Here is a 19,247-nt window from a genome sequence, read left to right on the forward strand (position 1 = left end):
TTTTAGTGGCACTGTCAATCTTCTATGTGTTGAGGTCTGCAGATGAGGCCGACGGGACGGATGTTAGGTAATGCGGCATGGGGTGATGCTTTGGTATATGGGTTATCCGGACGTCTGATGCAAAGAGGCAGTCCTTCATGTGCAAGTGGGTGGTTACTTGTCACTAGCAGAGGAACTCTTTGGTGCCTTCACTTTCTACAGTGAGTGCAATATGTTGCCTCGGGGACCGACTGCTCTAGCAGCGTCACTACTTCACGATGTTAGACCGCAAGTACCTTGACACAAAACCAATCTGAGTTCTTCCAGGTGTACACTGTTGATTATGTGCAGAGTCGATCAGCTGAACCATATTTTGATCTTAGTCAAGATCGAACAACCGCATTCACACATAGTTGGAGCCGATCTAACAAATTGATATGGACAAGTCCTCCTATGCTTGTTGCTGCTGCGCCTGCAGCTCCAAGGACAACGGCGCAGAAACAAGGGCAATCCCTAACATGCAAGCGATCGAGGACACTTTGAAAGATAATCAATGGCACAAGGTAGACGTACAACCTCTGACCCAGGCAGCGGCATTGTGTCTTCGCAAGGATGCTCGTCTTCTTGCAATGAGTCCGACGCAGTTCGACATGTGGAGCGAGGACGAACTTCTTCGTGCCAGGCTACAGGACATGGCAACCGGCAAGGGCCAACAAGTGAAGCAAGAGAGGCTGCAGCTGGCCACCACGAACACCAAGGTCGGAGATGGCGCCCAAGGTCATCAGTCAAACCGCGAAAAGGACGACGTGGGACCTCACCTACAGGTTACGGTGGAGATCAAACATAACGCAAGCACAACGAAAGTAGGGACTGCCATAGCAGTCGATCAGAGTGGTCATATCAAGGAAGACTCGATTGCTCAGGCGACGGAGAAAATCGCGAAAGGAATATTGGAGGGCGCTGGATCCGGCACGCACTATTTCCTTCCACCGTGCTACTGCGTCAGTTGCTCGGTAGACTTCTGGACTAGAGGTTTCGCAGGGCTTCTCGATCATGAGGTGGCAGCCTCTCGAGTGCAGCAATGGGTCTCCAACATCTTTGCCAAGTCGCAAAACATAGCCCAATATCTGAGACAAGAAAAATCACTACGTCGACGTTGGATCAGGAAAAGTGTAAGCCAACGAATCCAGATATTGACAAAGGCTTGTCCGTCGCTTACCACACATAACGAGATCACAGCTCTGCTTGGTGAGCGCGGTCCCAGTCAGAAGCGCAAGCAATGGGTCAAGCCTAGTCGCCTAGGCCTTCTGATCTCCATCTTGGTTCTTGATGATCTCTCCGCCCAGCCAGATCTGCTCTTCGACCACCTCCTGGACCGAATTCGACATCCATCTCAACACTTCCTAGCAGACTATATGCGTGTGGAGAGCGCAGCATACTACACCAACTCACTAAAGCATCCGTATATTTTTGGGACGTTCCAGATCTCCGAAGATTCAAACTACGGTCGATGGCGAGAATGGGAAGACCGCGCTGTACATCAGTTCGAAGCTGTAGTAGCTCCATTCTCCTTCTTGGTATTCGAGAGTCAGTCCAAAATTCTCGATGTGCTCTTTGAGGTCGTGTCACAACTTGCTGAGGGACTCTCAGTATCCGCAGGCCAAGAAGATACATTCGCCGTCGGTCGATATGTTGGTGAACGGAGTGAGATGGCAGCCCCTTCACTGGAAGAGGTTCGGTCCTTGTACACGCTGTTTCCACAATCTGCGATATGCCTCGAAACGGCCCGGGACATTGCACTCGTTCAAGTCGAGGAAGTCTCAGTTGCCTTTAAATGTCTCAGGACCGACAACACTCTCTTCGCTGAGCGTCTAAGAGCTTCCTATGCTCTCCGTAACGCAACACGAACCTTTACGCGAAATACATCTCCGACGGCTTTGGTCGCAACTTTGGTGCTTGCGGAACCACATGACCGAGCAACATTGTGGGCCATGATTAGAACCCAATTTGCCAGACTCCTCAAGGCTCGAGGCGATAGAGGAGGATTGAGCGCCGACGGATACCGTCTTTACATTGATGAGTTCAAGGTCACGTTCGCCATGTTGTACCAAAGATTCTACCAGCTGATGTACACTGCTGGCGTCTTTTGCAGTGATCCCATTTCACCCGAGGTGATCATCCCCGGCGGCTTCCTGAATGGACGGTGGACAGTTCAATCGTGGCTTTGTGAATACTTCTTTCCTCCATTTGCGCAGAAAAGCCGGATCCTGGCATTGAGGCATATGCAGGTGCGTTTTGAGCAGCAGGCGGAGGATGTCCGATTCATCAACGACGTAGTGAAAGAATGGATAGAAGAGGTTCTCGTCGTGAGAAGGGTTCTTGAGATTCTGCATGCATGTGAGCCGACGGTACAGCTTCACTTCCTCGATCCCTTGGAGATGCCGAGGACGGTGTGGTATAACATGTGTCCTAGCCTAAGCGTGAAGCAACATGAGAATCGGATGGAGGAGAGAGGCCAAGCGCTCAAGAACATACTCTATCCAGTGACTGATTACACGTTGCCCACCGGTCGCCGCGATGCAGCTTGGCACGCAAAGCAGACATCGGCTCGCGACGCTTTGAAGCAGACATGGACGAAGTATGGCAAGCTCACTCTTGAGTATTGGAAGCAAAAAGGTTCCAAAGAAGAATGGCTGAAAGCGATTGAAGCGACGCTCTCTTATAGTGGTCATGACGAGAACCCATCTACACCTCGACCCGCCGTTGAACCACGAACACCAACCAAGAGACAGGTCACTACACCTCCAATGACCCCGACCTCGATTCCGCATCAATACCTACCGGAAGGTGCCTCAGAGCGGAAGCTGACTAAGAAGAAAAGAGGAGAGCTCAATCTGCCTGCAGAAGAAGACGACGAGGTCACTTCACCTTCCAAGGAAGTTGAGGTCTTGATCACAGAGCAAGCAGCTCTGACTGTCACCGAGATTCAAATCAAAGAAACCTATCTCGAAGTAGTTGACTCTTTGTTTTCGAACGCACAGCAACAGGTTTCATCTGTCAGATGGACGAAGTTCTCGAACTTCATGAGAGATGCGGGATGTGAGGTGAAGACGTCAGAAGGGTCCGGGTATACGTTCACTTCGAGGAACGTGGTGACGGGAGAAAACGCGACAGTAGTCCTGCATCGACCGCATCCCGATGCGACCTTGAGAGCTGTCCATCTTAGGAACAATAAGTTCAGAATCGCCGAGGCATTTGGATGGCGACAGGAAATGTTCGTGGCGAGGAAGTGAAGGCGCGTCTATGGAACTCATGTGACAGCAGAATGAAGACGAACTGATTCTTGATGGAGACTGGTTAGGATAACTTGCATAGGGACAGGCTCAGATCACATTCATAGCAGAATGATATCATTTCATGGATTTTGAGTGTAGTCCAAACCCCCAATGGTTGCAAGTCGGACAGGGTATGCGCTATCAGTCATACCGAGCAGGGAACCTGAATCCCAACCACAAGTATAGCCTGAATGGCACTTTCGCGAAGTGCCGGTTGATCAGGCAATAATGCCCCAAAGTCACAGTATGTTCGCTTCGACATCGTCAAGCCAGGCGAAGGCTCATCAAGCAGTAGCGGATGAAACACGTTCAGTCTCAGAAGCAGCCAGGCATGAGTTCTTCGCCGTGAACCTAACTTATGCCTTGTTTACACACCGACGTGCCTAGGCTTCGTGATTTCATGTCTACTTGCACGGATAAGGTATCCTCGTATCTGGTGCTTGCCGAGCGCACGGCCACGAAGGTCCTGGCTGAGAACACCACATGTTCATGGCACGGTGGTAGACAAGGACGCAGATTAATCACGATATCGACGCAAAAGAGTTCCTAAAGGGCTCGGCGAGCTCGGCACGGGCTCCAGACCGGGCGGATTGCCAATCCGGGAGATGGACCTCGGTGGGGAGTGATTTGCATCACTATTGCTTCCCGTCTCCTGTGACGGAGAGCTGCAGAGCTGGGAAGGGCACGAAAAACAGAGCGGGATGAAGACACCATCACCCTTGTTTGACTGTGGATAATAGTTCTACGTAAAAGGACGCAATGTTCCTGATGTAGCACAGTCGATGCGAACAGTGATAACGACTTGCTCAGCATGCACGATGAGCTCAAGGTTAGTAGAAGTAGAAGTTTTCTGCAGAAGCTGTCTCTTCATGAACATGCGAGTCGTGATCACGATAACGATCGCATCGCGTGCGACCAGCGACACAGGAGAAGAACGTGTTTCAGCTGCAAGGTTCCATGGTATCATTGGCAATCAGACTACAAGGTTCGACCCGTTTGCATTAATTGAATTTCGTACGAAGCCCGAACGTTGACTCCGACTGGAGCGGCAGACCAAGACTAAATACTAGGATTCGCGACGCCAGCCAGTCATGCCGAAGGACTTTGAATCTCTAGCTGCATGGCGTTCTCCGTACCTTGCAGCTGGGCCGAGAGACAACGGCAGGCACTGGAAACAGTCTAAACAGGCTAGACCAGGCCTTGCGTTGTAGCCAATCGATAATCTGATCTCGCTACTCCTAGTTACCAGCCGCAACCCTGCGTCACCTGGCATGTTTGTGCTTCATCTGTTCTTCGCTTCTTCCCCAGCATTCCTGACATCTCGCCATCAGTCTGGCCTGCGATCGGTATGAGGAAGTTGCCGTCTGGCCGACAGTTGTCCAGGCTCTCCCAACCGTCAGATCGATCTTGCAGGGCTCGCGTAGAGTAGAAATCATAAAAAGAGGTCAAGATCGTGCGAGATTCAGGTGGATGATGGATGTGGAATCGTTTCAAAGCCCTTAAGCTTCGCCAGCTCCAGAGTCAGTCGTGAATGGCGTGCAGCTGCGCGTTGCCTACTCACACTAAGACCTCTTTATCTGCTTGGTTTTGCTGCCTTGCCAAGTTTCACTTCTTGTCCGGTCCACGTACTCATCATCCTGCTCAGACTCCAAGGCTTGGTGATATTCATCATCACCCTTTTCAATTCGCATGTTCTTGTAGATCAAGAACTTCCTTTCCTTACTCTTGCACGCGGTGACTGTCATTCTTTAGCCCCACCACGGGCATTCAAACACCTTTCTTTACGGACCGGCTGGTATCGGTCGCACCTGCCGTTTGCACTTTGAATAACCCAAACTGAGTCAGTTCCCTGAGGGCGGACGACTAAACCACAGCACGACGCAAATTACAACACCCTACCAGAAAATCAGACACCAAAATGAAGACGATACTCGCATTTTCTGGAATGCTAGCGGTAGCATCTGCAGCAGGAAGCTATGGCAGCAATCCTTCGGGCACTGCAGAACAAAACCACGCTACCGAGATCTACCTTGCCTGGCTCAACAAGTCCCTCGCCGAGAACTACCTCTACGCCTTGATAGCATTGACTGCTGTCGTCTTCCTCTACCACTCCTCTACACGAGTCAACAATCATGTTCGACATTTGTCATCGCTCAATGGCAACCCTGGATCGCAAAAGTACTTCTCCACCTTGTCGCCCACTATGGCCTGGATGAAAGATCACATCCTGCTAGCACCTTTGCTACACCATCGTCGGGCGGCTCCCATCAAGTTCAGCGAGAAGGTCAATCTAGGTGGTCTGCCGACAAGATTCCAGGCTATATTCATTGGCTTTGTGATCATCTACAATGTCTTCGCCTGTGTTTGGAACGTTCCATGGTCGGATCCCGAGCTTGAAGTCCTCCCGATCCTGCGCAACAGAACAGGCACTCTCGCAACAGTCAACCTCATTCCAATCATCATCATGAGCACAATCAAGAACCCACTCATCAATGCCCTTGAAATCAGCTACGACTCCTTCAACCTCATGCACCGCTGGATCGGTCGTCTTAGCATACTCCAGGGAGTAGCTCACACACTTTGCTGGATGATCGGCAAGGTCAAAAGTAAGGGTTGGCCAGCAGTTGGTGCATCGTTCACTCACTCCTCCTTCATCTACATGGGCCTTATCGCTACCATTGGCTTTGTATTAATTGGGGCGCAGGCTCCCAAGATGTTCCGTGCGCTTGCCTACGAGTTCTTCTTGCACTTGCACATCGCCTTGGTTGCAGTCACATTTGCTGGGTTGTGGATACATCTCAAGGAGTTCCCTCAACTGAAGTACCTAATGGCTGCTATCATTATCTGGGCTGCGACAAGACTTTGGCGCATCGCTACCACCATCTACAGATCCTGCGCAGGCCGTGGCCGTGGCTGCAAAGCCATCATTGAAGCCCTGCCAGGTGACGCAATGCGAATCGAATTCGTTCTTCCTCGACCATGGAAGGCCCAGTCTGGACAGACCTTGTACTTCGGCATCCCAAGTGTCGGCTGGTGGACTATGCACCCTTTCTCGGTGGCCTGGTCCGAGACCTACTCACACGGTGGCCTTTCGCGAAATCTCTCCACCAAGACCACATTTACAAACCATGCCGACCCTGAGAAACACACTCTCAACCTACCATCATCTCGTGCTCGCGACATGGACCTTGAGGGCCCAAAGCATCAATCCTTCAGTCTTGTGGTCAAGAAGTATGATGGCTTCACACGAAAGCTCTATGAGCAGGCATCTCGACAGCCACAAGGACTGCCTATGACCGTCAGCGCGCTTGTTGAAGGACCATACGGTCACGCAAAGTCGTTCAACAGCTATGGCACAGTTTTACTCTTCGCCTCTGGCGTTGGCATTACACATCAAATGTCATATGTCCGCGATCTGTGCCAGGGCTACGCAGACGGAACAGTTGCAACCAAGCGTATGACTCTCGTCTGGGTTGTGCCTGACACTGAATGTCTCGAGTGGGTCCGACCATGGATGCATGAGATCCTCGGAATGGACAAGCGAAGAGAAGTGCTCAGAGTTCTACTGTACATCTCCCGCGCCACCTTGAGACAAGAGATCAAGAGCCCCAGCGAGACTGTCAAGATGAGCAGAGGCAGACCAGATGTCCGCAGTATCATGATGGACTCTGCAAGAGAAAGAATAGGTTGCCTTGGAATATCGGTGTGCGCAGGAGGCGGCCTTGCAGACGAGGTCAGGCGAGCCTCCAGATTCGCTGTGGGACAGGGTGTCAACCTTGACTTGGTCGAGGAAGGCTTTGGGTGGTAAAGATCAGCTAGGGTACACACTTGAAGACGATTTTGACGGCCATGCATAACGAAAAATTGCACATAGACAGGAGATTTCGGACATGACGCAAGATAGAGCCATGTTCGCTAAGGAGTTTGTGACGAGATCGTCATGGAACATCACAAATGTACAGTATCTTTCATATTCGAGGCCACCCTTTTTTCCTCTATCTATTGAACGACGACACTCTCTACTGGATTGGAAGATCAGCTAGGCCATGGTGGGCGAGATGCATGCATTGCTGACGAGTGGGTCACAATGCGAACCATGCAACCATTAGGTAGACGCTCAAGTAGCAGCAGCTCAAGCACAAATCATGGTATGACCTGTACAGCTCCATCTGCGGCAGTAGTGGCTTCGCATTTACCTTACCGCATGCCGTTGTCGCCGTGTGTAGTGCTCGCGTATCTCACTCATGGCTTCGTGACCAATTGCCTGCCTCAATTTCTACATACCTCAAGCGGGCGCATGTGCCATCAATGTCTTGTTCAGACTCTCGCGCTGAATACACTTAGAAAAGTGGAAGCTATACGCCAGCTCATCAAGCTCCTTGTAGTCCATGCCCCGAAATTGCTCAGCAAATTCATCCGAGAACTGCTCACTCAGAAACGTCTGCACCACCGCTCGCAGTACGTGCCTCTCGGTCGCCCAGGGTCCAGGGTACGCTTCCTTCGCCTGGGGACATATCTCATCGATCCACTTGATGAGAGGGTTCAATGCTGCTTCGGCCTCTTCGGAAGGGTACACACCCCATGCGTCGAGCCTGTACTTTTTCTTCTTATCCAGAAATGGCTGAATTGTGCGACTCCACTTCGATTGCGGATCTGTATATACCATGCCTTGCACGCCGATGTCTTTGTACAGCCAGATCGACCAACCGATCTGGTGTTTATCGTAGATCGACAGTTGCTGGCCTAGCATTTCGCATCGGGCCTGGTTGATCTCTGTAGCATTCGGTGCTGAATCTGGCTCGTAGACGGGGCCGAACTCGCCGTTCCAAGCGGGAAGGTTGTGTTTTCGCATGAACTCTTCTTTTCGCAGGTACTGTTTTTCGAGCTTGTCATTTTGGGCTTGCGTGCCCTGGTAGGTTTCTCCTGTGGGAAAGCCGAACATCGAGTAGTCGTGTAATGCGTAGACGCAGTTTGGCAGGTCTTTGATTACCTCGTCGAAGCCGATCCATTCCATTGCGAAGGTGTTACCATCTAGCCATAGAATGTGGTTTGAGTCGATTTTGCGAATGGCGGGCTCTAGGCGCTTGTAGAATGCGGGTAGGCGGATGTGCTCGGAGTCGCAGGGCTCGTTGATGGGATTGTAGCCGGCGACCCAGGTGTTGGCTTTGTATCTTGCAGCGATCTGCTCCCACAGCCAGATCGTCCTATCTTGATGGTCCCTGTGGTCCCAGAATGCGGCTTTGTTAGTTGCATTGTCAGAGTGCCAGTCCATGTTCTGGCCTCCAGGGGCCGTATGCATGTCGAGAATAGTGTAGATGCCGTGCTTCGCGCAGAGATCGACCACCCGGTCGAGGTGCTTGAAACCATCTTTCTTCAGCACGCGTGGATTCATGTCGTCCTCGAAATGCCGGTAATTGAAAGGTATGCGAAGGCAATTGAGCTTAAGGCTAGCGAAGAACTTGACGTCGTCCTCGCCAAAATGGTACTCTAGCCACTTGTCGAAGAAGAAGTCGTACTTCTCCTTGCCCAATACTTTCAACATGGATCTCCGGTGCTGATGCTCATGGCCCGGGTAGCCTGTGATGAAGTTCTCCATGCTGAGTAGTTGTTTAGCCAAGTGGGCGAGCTTAACTAGGAGCACTCACTTCATCCATCCTCCGAGAGCTGCACCTCGTAACAAGACTTGCTTTCCGCTTTCGTCCACCACCTGGTTGCCGTCGACTCTGAGAAATCCTTGGGCCATGCTGGTTGCACTGTTCCGGATCGCTTTTGCGTCGGACTCGGTCTCCGCTCGCTACCTTTGTCCGTGTCTTCTTGAGCCAGATCATCTGCTTCAGCATGTGTATCATATATGCTTCTACGACAAGGAGCACCAGTTCATATTTGCCTAAATGCCAACCAATAGAAACACCTACGCTTTGTCCCCCGGATGGCGTTCAATGCGGACTTCACAAACCTTCGAGAGCATAGCAGCTATACAAGCAGATAGATCATAGGCCACAAACGAGGCAGGAGAATTTGCAGACACTCACAAAGACGATTAAGTGATGAAGACATGTACTAGTCCTCTGCGCATTACCACGGTGTTGCCAGGCGCCCGTGGTGTAAATACCCAGCGTACTCCTGGGCGTTGCCCTGAGAGCATCTGTTCTTGGTATATAAAGCTTGGGGATCTGGACAGTCTATCGATTGCGCCTTCTCCTGCCTTGTTTCACTCCGCAAGGGTTAGATGCAAATCATGTGCAGCAGGCGGCCGCCAAGTCTTGATCGAATCTTGTGACTGAGTTGATGGCAACTCATCGTACTGTCAGCTTCGTAGCTCAACGATGGTGTGTGTGACAACGACATTATTTCGCGACCCAAAGTCCTTCACGTATGAGGGCTGCGGCACAGGGTCTGAGCGACCAACTACCTAATGAAGACAGAACCTGCAAATCTGGACCGTCATGCTCGAGAACATTGGAGTCCTCCCGTTTAGGTTTGTCTACTCCACACTCCCTTCGTTCGTCTTTCTTGGTTTTCTCGAGCGGAACAACGCTGATTCTTCGGTTCCAAACGCAGTCGTCACTTCTTGACTTGTTGTGCTCTTTGCGATTGAGACCATCTCTATTCCAGAAGCTTGTCATCGCCAAGTCAAGCTGTTTAGAGACTTGCAGCATTGCAGGTCAGGCGGTAGCCTCAATGACCGATTAGAAGAATGGCATGCTCTCACGCCGTAAACGATGATATGCTTCGACTGATAGCCCAGATAGCGTGCGGACTTGATGACCAGTCCAGACTAGCGCAGCTTGTCAAGCGTTGCTAGCCACGACCTAAAGTCCTAAGGCTAAGCGAGCTCCAAGGAGCCTCTTCCAGCCTTGCATAAGCAGCACTTGGACTTCATCAGCATCATCACTTTAATGGGGCTCCAGATCACGAAGAGGACACATCAGAGACACAACTCTCGAGTGCTACACGTCGTTACGTCTTACGTCTCTTTGAAGGTAGTCATCCCTAATCTCACGTAGGAGCTTTCAGGTCAGCCATGATGGCTGGTAGACGCCAAGCAGCAGGGAAAGGAGGTTTGGGCTAGAGCGTTTGCGAAGACCCCAGTCTTCCAAGCCTCCGGATTTCCAGCATCAGCCGTTCCAAAATTGGACAAGGCTACGAAAGAGGTGATGCAGTTACTTCTTAGAGTTAAGCGCCCTGTAGGCTGACGGTCAAGCTCACCACAGTTCGACGATCGGTCAGGCACATCCACAAGGTGCTGAAATTGCGATACAGAGTTTTTACAGTCTTCAGCCACCCAAGAGACAGTCACGGACTTCTCGAGCGAGAGCAGGCCCAATCGTCATGCTTCCAGCTTGTGGCTCGCCCGGATTTGGTGAATTGATAGGCTGTCGTTTAGCTGTGATACGGCCATCTGCAGGTGAGCTTGGTAAGATACGTATTCGCCATGACGGTGCAGTCGCAGCATGACTGTCAGGCTGTGCTCCATTCTAAAATAATAAGCCAGACTAGGACCACTTTGCCGGTTCTTACGGGGTTCGACACTCGATATTATCTGACTGTCCCCTGACAAGTGTTGATCGTCTCTCGCCTTTCCCACAGCAACTTTATACAATCGTTCATACTGTCAGATTGTTGTCTTGCTGCGAAAACGCAAGCAACCATCATGGCAGCTTCTATCAAGCCGTCGGTCATCATGACCCAGCTTAACTCGTTTATCAACAATAACGCCTCCGACGCCGACGCTCTTTTCGAGAAGCAGCAAACTGTCTTGACCACTATCGGAACATACAAGTGGTTCATCGGCAGTGCGATCTTCCTCCTGACAGTCGGTTGGCAAGTGTTCCACTACTTTTTCATTCACGATGCTCCTCCTAAAGGCCTGAAGCGCATGCCAGGTCCTCTAAGCACTTTGCCTTGGTTGGGCAGAGTCCACGATATTCCTCCGGATGGTCCGTGGTTCGCATGGCGAAAAATCCTCGAGAATCCCAAGTATGGCGGTATCGCTGCTTCGACAATCTGCGGCGAGATGCACGTTTGGATTGGAAAAGCCGAACTGGCGAAGGACTTCTTGATCAAAAAGGCGAAAATCTATTCCTCTCGACCAGAAGTGCCAGCTGTACCAGGCAGTAACTCACAACATCAATATTTGCCTCTTATGCAGCGGGACGAGCACTGGGTTCAGCAACGAAAGTTTGCCCATACCGTGCTTTCCGCAGCCTACAACAAGCAATACTATGGCTTCGTCTCACACGAGGTTAAACGATTCGTCTACATGCTGCTCCAGGACCCTACAGACCACTTCGCTCTCACTGATAGATACTGCGGTCGAGTCGCAGCCCGAATGGGTTACGGCTCCCCAGCATCAGCCGCAGCTCACTGCAAGAACGCTGGTGAATTCATTCCTCAGATCTCTCCTTCCGGTCCAGTCACGAACCTGCTGCCTCTTCTCGGAAAGCTTCCCGAGTTCATGAACCCATCTGTCCGGGCTGTCCGACAGAGACGGGAGAAAGAAGAGAAGCTATGGAAAGGTCTTCTCGACCAGGTCAAGAGAGAAATGGAAACAGGCACTGCTGCACCAGTCAGCTACGCCCGAACATACTTTGAACGAAAAGCCGTTGATGGTAAGCCATGGAACTTCGATGATCATGAGGCTGCATACGCCATTGGCATGTTGGTGACTGTTGCTATCTTCACCATTGGTGGCCCACTTTACGCTTTCCTGCTCACCATGGTTCTGCACCCGGAGTGGCAGGAGAAGGTCCGAGAGGAAGTTCAGAGAGTTGTCGGTAGCGATCGAGTTGTGGAAGTCACAGACTCGCCAAACCTTGTTCTCCTCCGAGCAGTCATCCGAGAGACTCTTAGATGGCGACCACCTGTCCCTCTCGGTGTCCCGCGACTCCTCGAGGAAGATGACGAATGGAACGGATACTACATCCCCAAGGGCGCTATCATTCACGCCTGCGATCTTGCTCTTGCCCGAGACCCAGAGGTATATCCAGATCCAGAGACCTTCCGACCCGAGAGATGGATGGAGAAGGAATGGCCAACGTACAAGGAACCACTCACCGAGCACCCTAGATTGATGGGCTCTCACCACTTCGGCATGGGACGACGAATGTGCCCAGGTATCGAACTTACTGAAGCTGAGCTGCTTGTCGCATGCGGTACTATCGTCAACTGCTTCAAACTCCAGCCCATCAAGGACGCTGCTGGTAACGAAGTGCCACCACCAAGCTACGACTTTACTGCCAACCTCATTGGCGGTCCTCTCCCATTCAAGATGGATGTTGTTGTCCGCCCTGGCATGACTGAGCACATCCAGAAATGGTATAGTGACAGTGTCGCTGTCGAGGAGGCTGGTGCTCAAATCTTCGTGGACTAGATGAGTTCATCGATCTTGCGTTTGCTTTTTTTCTAGTTTGGCGCTGTGGAAGCACTTGATGAAAGGATGCGACAGTTATGGCTAACAGAGCCGGGATGGGCGTGTAAAGAAATATCGCTATACCATAATGAAGAGATATCCAAACTACATGAGCTCCATGTCTTCCTTTGTATTGCTCCTTCGCCTTTACTGGCAATTGCTCTCTATCGTGCCTCGCGCGAGTCGCGTGGCGACCCGCGCTTGAATTGTCCGGCGTGGTTCTAAGCGAATCAGATACTACGCATTTCGACTTATCTCACGCATCTTTGTGCCTCGTGAATACTTGACTTCCATTTTCTCTCCTGGTGGACGTGTTCGTCGCTTGAAGAGGTCGCCATGGGTTCTATAGCCCTTCCAACCAGCGCTCCGCGGTTTCTCGTGATAGGAGCGGGCTCACGAGGGCATGCATACGGAAGAGCAGTGACCGCTTCTACCGATGGTATTATCGCTGCGGTTGCCGAACCAGACGCGTTCAAGCTCAAAGAGTTTGGTCAAGCCTACATCTGGCACGATGAGCAACCTCGTGAAGGTCAAGCCTTTTCCGACTGGCAAGACTTTATCGAGTGGGAGTTACAACGTCGAGCAGGAACAACAGCTCACAATGCGTCGCAGTTGCCCATTACCGGAGTCTTCATTTGCACACTGGACAAGACACATGCGCCCATCATAAGTGCTCTTGCACCTCTGAACCTCCACATCATGTGTGAGAAGCCTCTGGCTCTGTCAATGTCTGATTGTCTCTCAATATCCAGGTCTCTTGCACCATACCCTCCGAAGGTCTTCTCCATCGGTCATGTCCTGCGCTACTCGCCTCACAATATTCTGCTTCGAGATCTACTTGTCAATCAGCAAGCCATTGGCGAGATCGTCTCAATCGAGCATACAGAACCAGTAGGGTGGTGGCACTTCTCACATTCGTACGTTCGTGGAAACTGGCGCAGAGCAACTCCGGAGGGAGTTGGCTCCTTGCTTACAAAATCGTGTCACGATATTGATTTCCTGCTCTGGCTTCTCTGCTCACCTAGTACATTGACAGGCGACCACCCGCATCTCCCAAGCACGATCACAAGCAGTGGGAACCTTACACACTTTCGACGAGCTCGAAAGCCGAAGAAAGCTGGTAATGCTATGAATTGCACGAATTGCGCAGCTGAGGATGTGTGCAACTACTCAGCGAAGAAGATCTACCGAGACAAATTCCTACATCAAAAGAACACAGAATGGCCCGTGAAAATCGTGATACCTGAAATCGAGGACATTGTCCAGAGCTCCGGCTGGGAAAGAGCAGAAGAGGCACTGATGAATAAGTTGAAAGAAGACTACACTGCGGACACTCCAGACGAGGACAAAGCCAGCCGAGGCTGGTACGGGCGGTGTGTTTACGAGTCAGACAATAACGTGGTTGACGAGCAGCTTGTCACCATGACTTGGGAAGAGGACACTACAAAGAAGGAGACATATGGCCGAGGTCCGAAGCAGGCTTTGTTCCATATGACTTATCCCACACAGGCACAATGTGATCGGCGTGGCCGAATATATGGCTCGGAAGGAGAGATCAGCTATGACTCGAAGACCATCTCAGTCTACACGTTCCATGACCAACAGACAAAGGTACACATCATTCCCAAGCAGAATCCAGAAGCTGAGAAGGCTCACGGCGGCGGAGATTGGGGTCTGGCAGGTGCTTTCGTGCGGGCTGTCCAAGCCGTAGAAGACGGTAGCATGAGCGTCGCAGAGGCGCAGCGAGAACACGTCGGCTGCGACCTAGAAGAATGCATCCGCAGTCATGCGGTTGTCTTTGCTGCCGAGGACGCACGGATGCTCAAGAATGTTGTTGACTACCGCGATTGGTGGGCGCATGCGGAGGCTACAATGAAAACATCCAAATGAAAGGACTGCGCAGCGTATGGATTCTTTGTCCGGGCCTCGTGCTGGATATGAACGTGCTCGGTACCGAAGATAGCATCCATCCCGCATGTCAGGGACTCAGAATGTTATCTACCATTTGAGCTGTACAAGTGCTTCCAATACGGTTCACGTTGACTCAGTGAAGTGAACAGCAACATCCCATTGAATATGGCAAGACAAGTACCCCGGGTAGCGTTCTTGCTCGCTATTCTGCTCTGTAAGGCCCAGCCTCCCCATCTGAACCACCCCCACTAACCTACCGCAGCTTCAATACCCATCGCATCCGCCGAGGACACGCAAAACCTCACAGCCCGCCAAATCACCACCCCCTCCTTCGCCGGCACAGCAGACGCAATCGACAGCTACGACCCCCACGACTACGTCCCCACCCACTACAGCAAAATCCGCATCGCCCACGCCGTAACAATGTCCGTAACCTGGCTGCTCATCTTCCCCCTCGGCGGCATCATCCCCCGCGTCATGTCCGACCGGCGCCTTGTCTGGGTCCACGCGATAATGCAGATGGTTGGCTTCTGGCTCACTGTTGGCGCAGCTGGGATGGGGATCTGGATGGCGAAGGAGATAAAGCAGGTAGGACTGACTGTGTGGATTTCCATTGAGGAGTAGAAGACTGATGAGGTTTCTAGTTAAACAAATACCACCCAGTCATAGGGTTGATGTTACTCGGCCTCCTCGCCCTGCAACCCGCGACCGAAATCCTAAACCACAAATTCTACGCCAGACATCCCAGGATGATCATAACGGCGCACATCCACCTCTGGCTGGGGCGGGGTCTGCTCATCGCAGGCGCAGTCCAAGGAGGCCTGGGCTTCCTCTTCGCCTCATCGTTCCACAACGCCGTTGCAGACGTTTGGCCACGAGTTCTGTACGCTGCGACCGCAATCACGGTGTGGGCTATATATATCCTTGTGGGCATTCTCTACCCAGAGTTCAAGGGGAGTATCAAGCAGAAGATTAAGCAGGGGCAGCATGGGGTTAGGAAGGAGGTGTTACCAGCGGGGGAGATGGAGGAGTTGAGGGTGCCGAGTGTGGGGATGGTGGGTGGGCAGCATGCGTCTGGGTATGGACATGCGAGGGGACAGAGTTCTGCGCCGTTGATGGCGCCGGGGACGCCTGCTGCGAGTACGCCGGGCGGGTTTGGTGCTTGGCCGAATCAGAGTGTGAGTCAGAGTGCGAATGCGAGCCTGTACAATGGGTACCAGGGGAGTGTGAGTGGATATACGGGGAGCACATATCCCGGGAGTGTTAGTGGGTACATGGGGAGTACGTATGTGGGGGATGGGTATCAGCGGAGCACATATGAGGGGAGTATGTATCAGGGACGGTAATTGTTGGTCAATAAGTGGTGGCGTGGCGATTGTTGAACTACTTAGGGGTTTCTTCTCGGAGTATATTCATTTGAGAATCATGCAGTCTGTCCAATACCATCGAATGATTCAGCAGTTTCTACGCACATAGATTCTGTGTCATCATGTCTAAAAGCTACGGCTGGTGGTCAATGCTCAGAACCAAGGTCCAGAACATTTTATCAAGACCGCCAAAAATGCAAGGCATTTACAATATGTTCATTCTTAGCTGCTGTCATCCAGCCCCGGCAGATTTGCGCCGTACGAAATAGAGACGGTGATGTACTTAGTGCTGGATGCAGACGACCGAAGCGCATGCGGAAACATGCAGATGCGTCAAAGAAGCTCGGACGGAATCAACATGACCGCAAACGATAGCAAGACTATGAGTCTTGGACCGACGATTTGCTATCGTTTTGCTTCATAGCTCACCTCTTAGTCCCTTACTACTTTGTGTACAGTGCCTCATAGTCATCTTCGACCCAAGATAAAACGCAAACATGCCTCCTAAACAAAGTGGCTTGGGCAGCGGCACCGGTAAAGGTAGAGGCAGACCACCAAAAACATCGGGATCGGGCGCTTCTGCCAGCGGCAACACAGTCGATCAACAACCACCATCAACACCTGCGAGGAACCTTACCCAGCCACAGAATGCCGGAACAGCCCGATCGACAAGGGCCAATCGTGGAGCTCTTCTCGAGGAAATGCAGGACAATCCTGATAGGATCATGAGAACAAGCAAGACACCTTCTAGACGACCGAGTGTCGCGAGCAATGACAGCAGAGCCAGCCTGCAGGGACATCAGCGGCCGAGCAGGACACAATACCAGACTGAGGTCTCGGTGGTCATTGAAGAGCCAGAGGAGGAGGAAGAGGAAGTGCAAACCGACGACCAGGAGGAAGAAATCAACCTTGGAGTTGCCGATACCCCTGTGCCATCAGTCGAGAATGATGGCTTCAATGAGGTAGAGTTCGAACTTTTTGGCGATCCAGGATCGGTTCCAATTGCTACATCTTCTTCACCTCCTCGGAATACTCGGCAAAGAACTCCTTCGATTTCCCTTTCGCCTGGACGAGAGACACGGAGGAACACATCGTCTGTGCTATCTCACAGAACAAGCACCTCAGACAGGTACGGTTCGGTGCACAGTGGTCCATCGAGGCGACCATCTGGCTCGCCAGCTCATCAAGGCTCTAACAACAACAATGGTTCATTGCCACTCGGTGAGGGTTCGATAGGGTATACTGGTGTGAGTCCACCTCGTGATGTGCCACAAACGAATGGCCCTCTTTCTTCTGCCATTAGCAGGACTTCACAGACTCCTAGTAGTGGCCGGAGATCAAGCCATGCTCGTACACCAAGTGTCCATCAGCAACTTTCCGCGCATCGAGAGCAGTCTCCTGGCGGAGATCCAAATCCGGAAGATCCAGGTGCTGAGGACGAGGACCTGCCCTGGTGGCGGGTACCTGGGGTGTGGCGGTGGCTCGCAATATACTGGGAACAGCTGTCAGCTGGGATGCGCTACTGCAAGCAAGTGAGGTGGTTTGTCTCATTTGGGTGCGCCATACAACTGCTCGCATCAGTGCTGTGCTCTGCTGGCCCGATCTGTAAAGGGCGGAGTGGCTACGAACTGATCTTGACCTACGGTTCCACCAGCTCTGCGTCGTTCCAAGAGTGCTTTTGCATTCTGATCGTTTATACTTTGATGATCTCTGGACTGATCGATTCGATGGAAGCTGTTGGCAAGGTAGTGAGCAGAATTGGTATCCGAACGGCACAGCAAGCAGAGCCACTTTTCGACGATTGGAAAGGGTTTCTTTATAACAATCCGCTGGCATATTTCAGGCAATATCTCTTGCCCATCTGCGTTGACGTGGCCAACGAAGTTCTTGAGCCAGTGGTCATGTTGGGTTTGACGATTGGTCTCCGGCGGTCCTCTTTGGCCGAATATATCTTTGGCAGTAACACATCACCTGCTATCGTTGCGTTCGGCATCAGCGCAATCCTGCACCACTACAAGTGGTCTTGCGAGACTTATGAGATCTTCTGGGATCTGCGGGGAAACATGCCCGGATATACGTGGGCAAGAAAGCCTCTTGTATTCGGTGCCCTGGTCTTGCTGTCCTCAATTGCCATATACTCGAATTGGGACATCCTGTCGTTCTCTCCAGGTCCGGTCCGCGAAGGAGCTGAGGCGTACTGGAATTCGGACAAGCATCCACGAACTGGAAACGAAACGACCATACGCATGGCTAGCTGGATCACCCGACCAACACACGAGGCTGCAACGCAGGTATATCGGGTGACGCAGATTTTGGTAACCAGTGGAGTCCTGCCAACGATGAGCAGAGCTTCGTGAAGAGGGAACGGCTGTTAGGAGAATTTGGGGAAGACGGTAGACATTAGGGACGAAAGACTGGCGAATGGTATGTGGAATCGTCTTAGCAGCATCGTCGCTTGTAGACCAAGACGCAGTATATAGTCGATCTCGAGGCGAATAGAAGTTGTCATTGTACTTTTCTGGGTATCGTGAATGGTGCTGATCATGGGGCTCGTATATCTCGAGAACTCCATCTCTTGCTTATATACAATGTTGAAACAGTATTTTCTTCTCCTAAGCAGTTGCTATCTTCGGACCTGCAAAAGGTCTTGTCTCTGGTGGAGAAATGGTCGTCCCTGTTGGTACTGAGCTCGCCACATTTGGAGTGCCCTCTGTTCTGAATCGTGCCGTATGACACTACCGATGCCCATGAAGACGCTGCAACACATCAGTATTGTTTCGAAGAAGAAGAAAGGTTGAGCCTCATACGCGAACATGCCACCAGAAGCGCCCATGTACTTTCCCAGTGTTCTGAAGACACCGGCTGTGCCTGCTCCGTACTGGAATATCGTCACGGTACCTTCCACAGTTAGACCTCGAGTGTCACATCTTCGCTATCCTGCTCACCATATATGAAACCCATGATACTTCCGACAGCTTTCAACAAATTAGTATCGCATATTGGGTCTGTCATCAGAACACATACTGCCACCCATCAGGGCGCCCATGGTCACTGTGGCATAGTTAGCATATGATGCGGATGATCAGACAATAGCCATTACTCTTGTCAACCCATCGTGGACCTCTGCTTTGAGCACCGGGTGGTATGACTGCAGGAGGCATTACTTATTGTAGATCTGTTGTTGGATACCTAGACTGCAGCAGCCTGTGTTGATGCTAGAGATGGTGAACTCTTGCCTGAGCC

General features: G+C 51.6%; 8 protein-coding genes across 8 annotated transcripts; 6 read left to right on the top strand and 2 right to left on the bottom strand.

Moving 5' to 3' along the window:
- Positions 1–497: 497 nt before the first annotated feature.
- Positions 498–3,272, top strand: PMZ80_010637 (uncharacterized protein; the record flags this gene model as incomplete). The annotated part of the gene is made up of 1 exon (XM_064879026.1): positions 498–3,272. One exon carries the CDS (start codon positions 498–500, stop codon positions 3,270–3,272), a length of 2,775 nt encoding a protein of 924 aa, XP_064725187.1.
- A 1,960-nt stretch (positions 3,273–5,232) lies between these two features.
- On the top strand, positions 5,233–7,122 carry PMZ80_010638 (uncharacterized protein; the record flags this gene model as incomplete). Its single annotated transcript, XM_064879027.1, has 1 exon — positions 5,233–7,122. The coding sequence occupies one exon, from the start codon at positions 5,233–5,235 to the stop codon at positions 7,120–7,122; it is 1,890 nt and encodes a 629-aa protein (XP_064725188.1).
- A 477-nt stretch (positions 7,123–7,599) lies between these two features.
- On the bottom strand, positions 7,600–9,057 carry PMZ80_010639 (uncharacterized protein; the record flags this gene model as incomplete). Its single annotated transcript, XM_064879028.1, has 2 exons — positions 7,600–8,911; positions 8,960–9,057. 2 exons carry the CDS (start codon positions 9,055–9,057, stop codon positions 7,600–7,602), a joined length of 1,410 nt encoding a protein of 469 aa, XP_064725189.1.
- A 1,911-nt stretch (positions 9,058–10,968) lies between these two features.
- PMZ80_010640 (uncharacterized protein) lies at positions 10,969–12,687 on the top strand (the record flags this gene model as incomplete). The annotated part of the gene is made up of 1 exon (XM_064879029.1): positions 10,969–12,687. One exon carries the CDS (start codon positions 10,969–10,971, stop codon positions 12,685–12,687), a length of 1,719 nt encoding a protein of 572 aa, XP_064725190.1.
- A 375-nt stretch (positions 12,688–13,062) lies between these two features.
- On the top strand, positions 13,063–14,616 carry PMZ80_010641 (uncharacterized protein; the record flags this gene model as incomplete). Its single annotated transcript, XM_064879030.1, has 1 exon — positions 13,063–14,616. One exon carries the CDS (start codon positions 13,063–13,065, stop codon positions 14,614–14,616), a length of 1,554 nt encoding a protein of 517 aa, XP_064725191.1.
- Positions 14,617–14,802: 186 nt separating this feature from the next.
- Positions 14,803–15,983, top strand: PMZ80_010642 (uncharacterized protein; the record flags this gene model as incomplete). The annotated part of the gene is made up of 3 exons (XM_064879031.1): positions 14,803–14,851; positions 14,900–15,225; positions 15,282–15,983. 3 exons carry the CDS (start codon positions 14,803–14,805, stop codon positions 15,981–15,983), a joined length of 1,077 nt encoding a protein of 358 aa, XP_064725192.1.
- A 518-nt stretch (positions 15,984–16,501) lies between these two features.
- Positions 16,502–18,361, top strand: PMZ80_010643 (uncharacterized protein; the record flags this gene model as incomplete). Its single annotated transcript, XM_064879032.1, has 1 exon — positions 16,502–18,361. The coding sequence occupies one exon, from the start codon at positions 16,502–16,504 to the stop codon at positions 18,359–18,361; it is 1,860 nt and encodes a 619-aa protein (XP_064725193.1).
- A 266-nt stretch (positions 18,362–18,627) lies between these two features.
- MGR2 (subunit of TIM23 translocase complex) lies at positions 18,628–19,165 on the bottom strand (the record flags this gene model as incomplete). The annotated part of the gene is made up of 5 exons (XM_064879033.1): positions 18,628–18,760; positions 18,812–18,902; positions 18,950–18,979; positions 19,029–19,055; positions 19,105–19,165. 5 exons carry the CDS (start codon positions 19,163–19,165, stop codon positions 18,628–18,630), a joined length of 342 nt encoding a protein of 113 aa, XP_064725194.1.
- Between the last annotated feature and the right edge of the window lie 82 nt (positions 19,166–19,247).

This window comes from Knufia obscura, assembly GCF_036327395.1.
Source record: "Knufia obscura strain CCFEE 5817 isolate CBS 148926 chromosome Unknown scaffold_19, whole genome shotgun sequence".
Taxonomy (NCBI): domain Eukaryota; kingdom Fungi; phylum Ascomycota; class Eurotiomycetes; order Chaetothyriales; family Trichomeriaceae; genus Knufia; species Knufia obscura.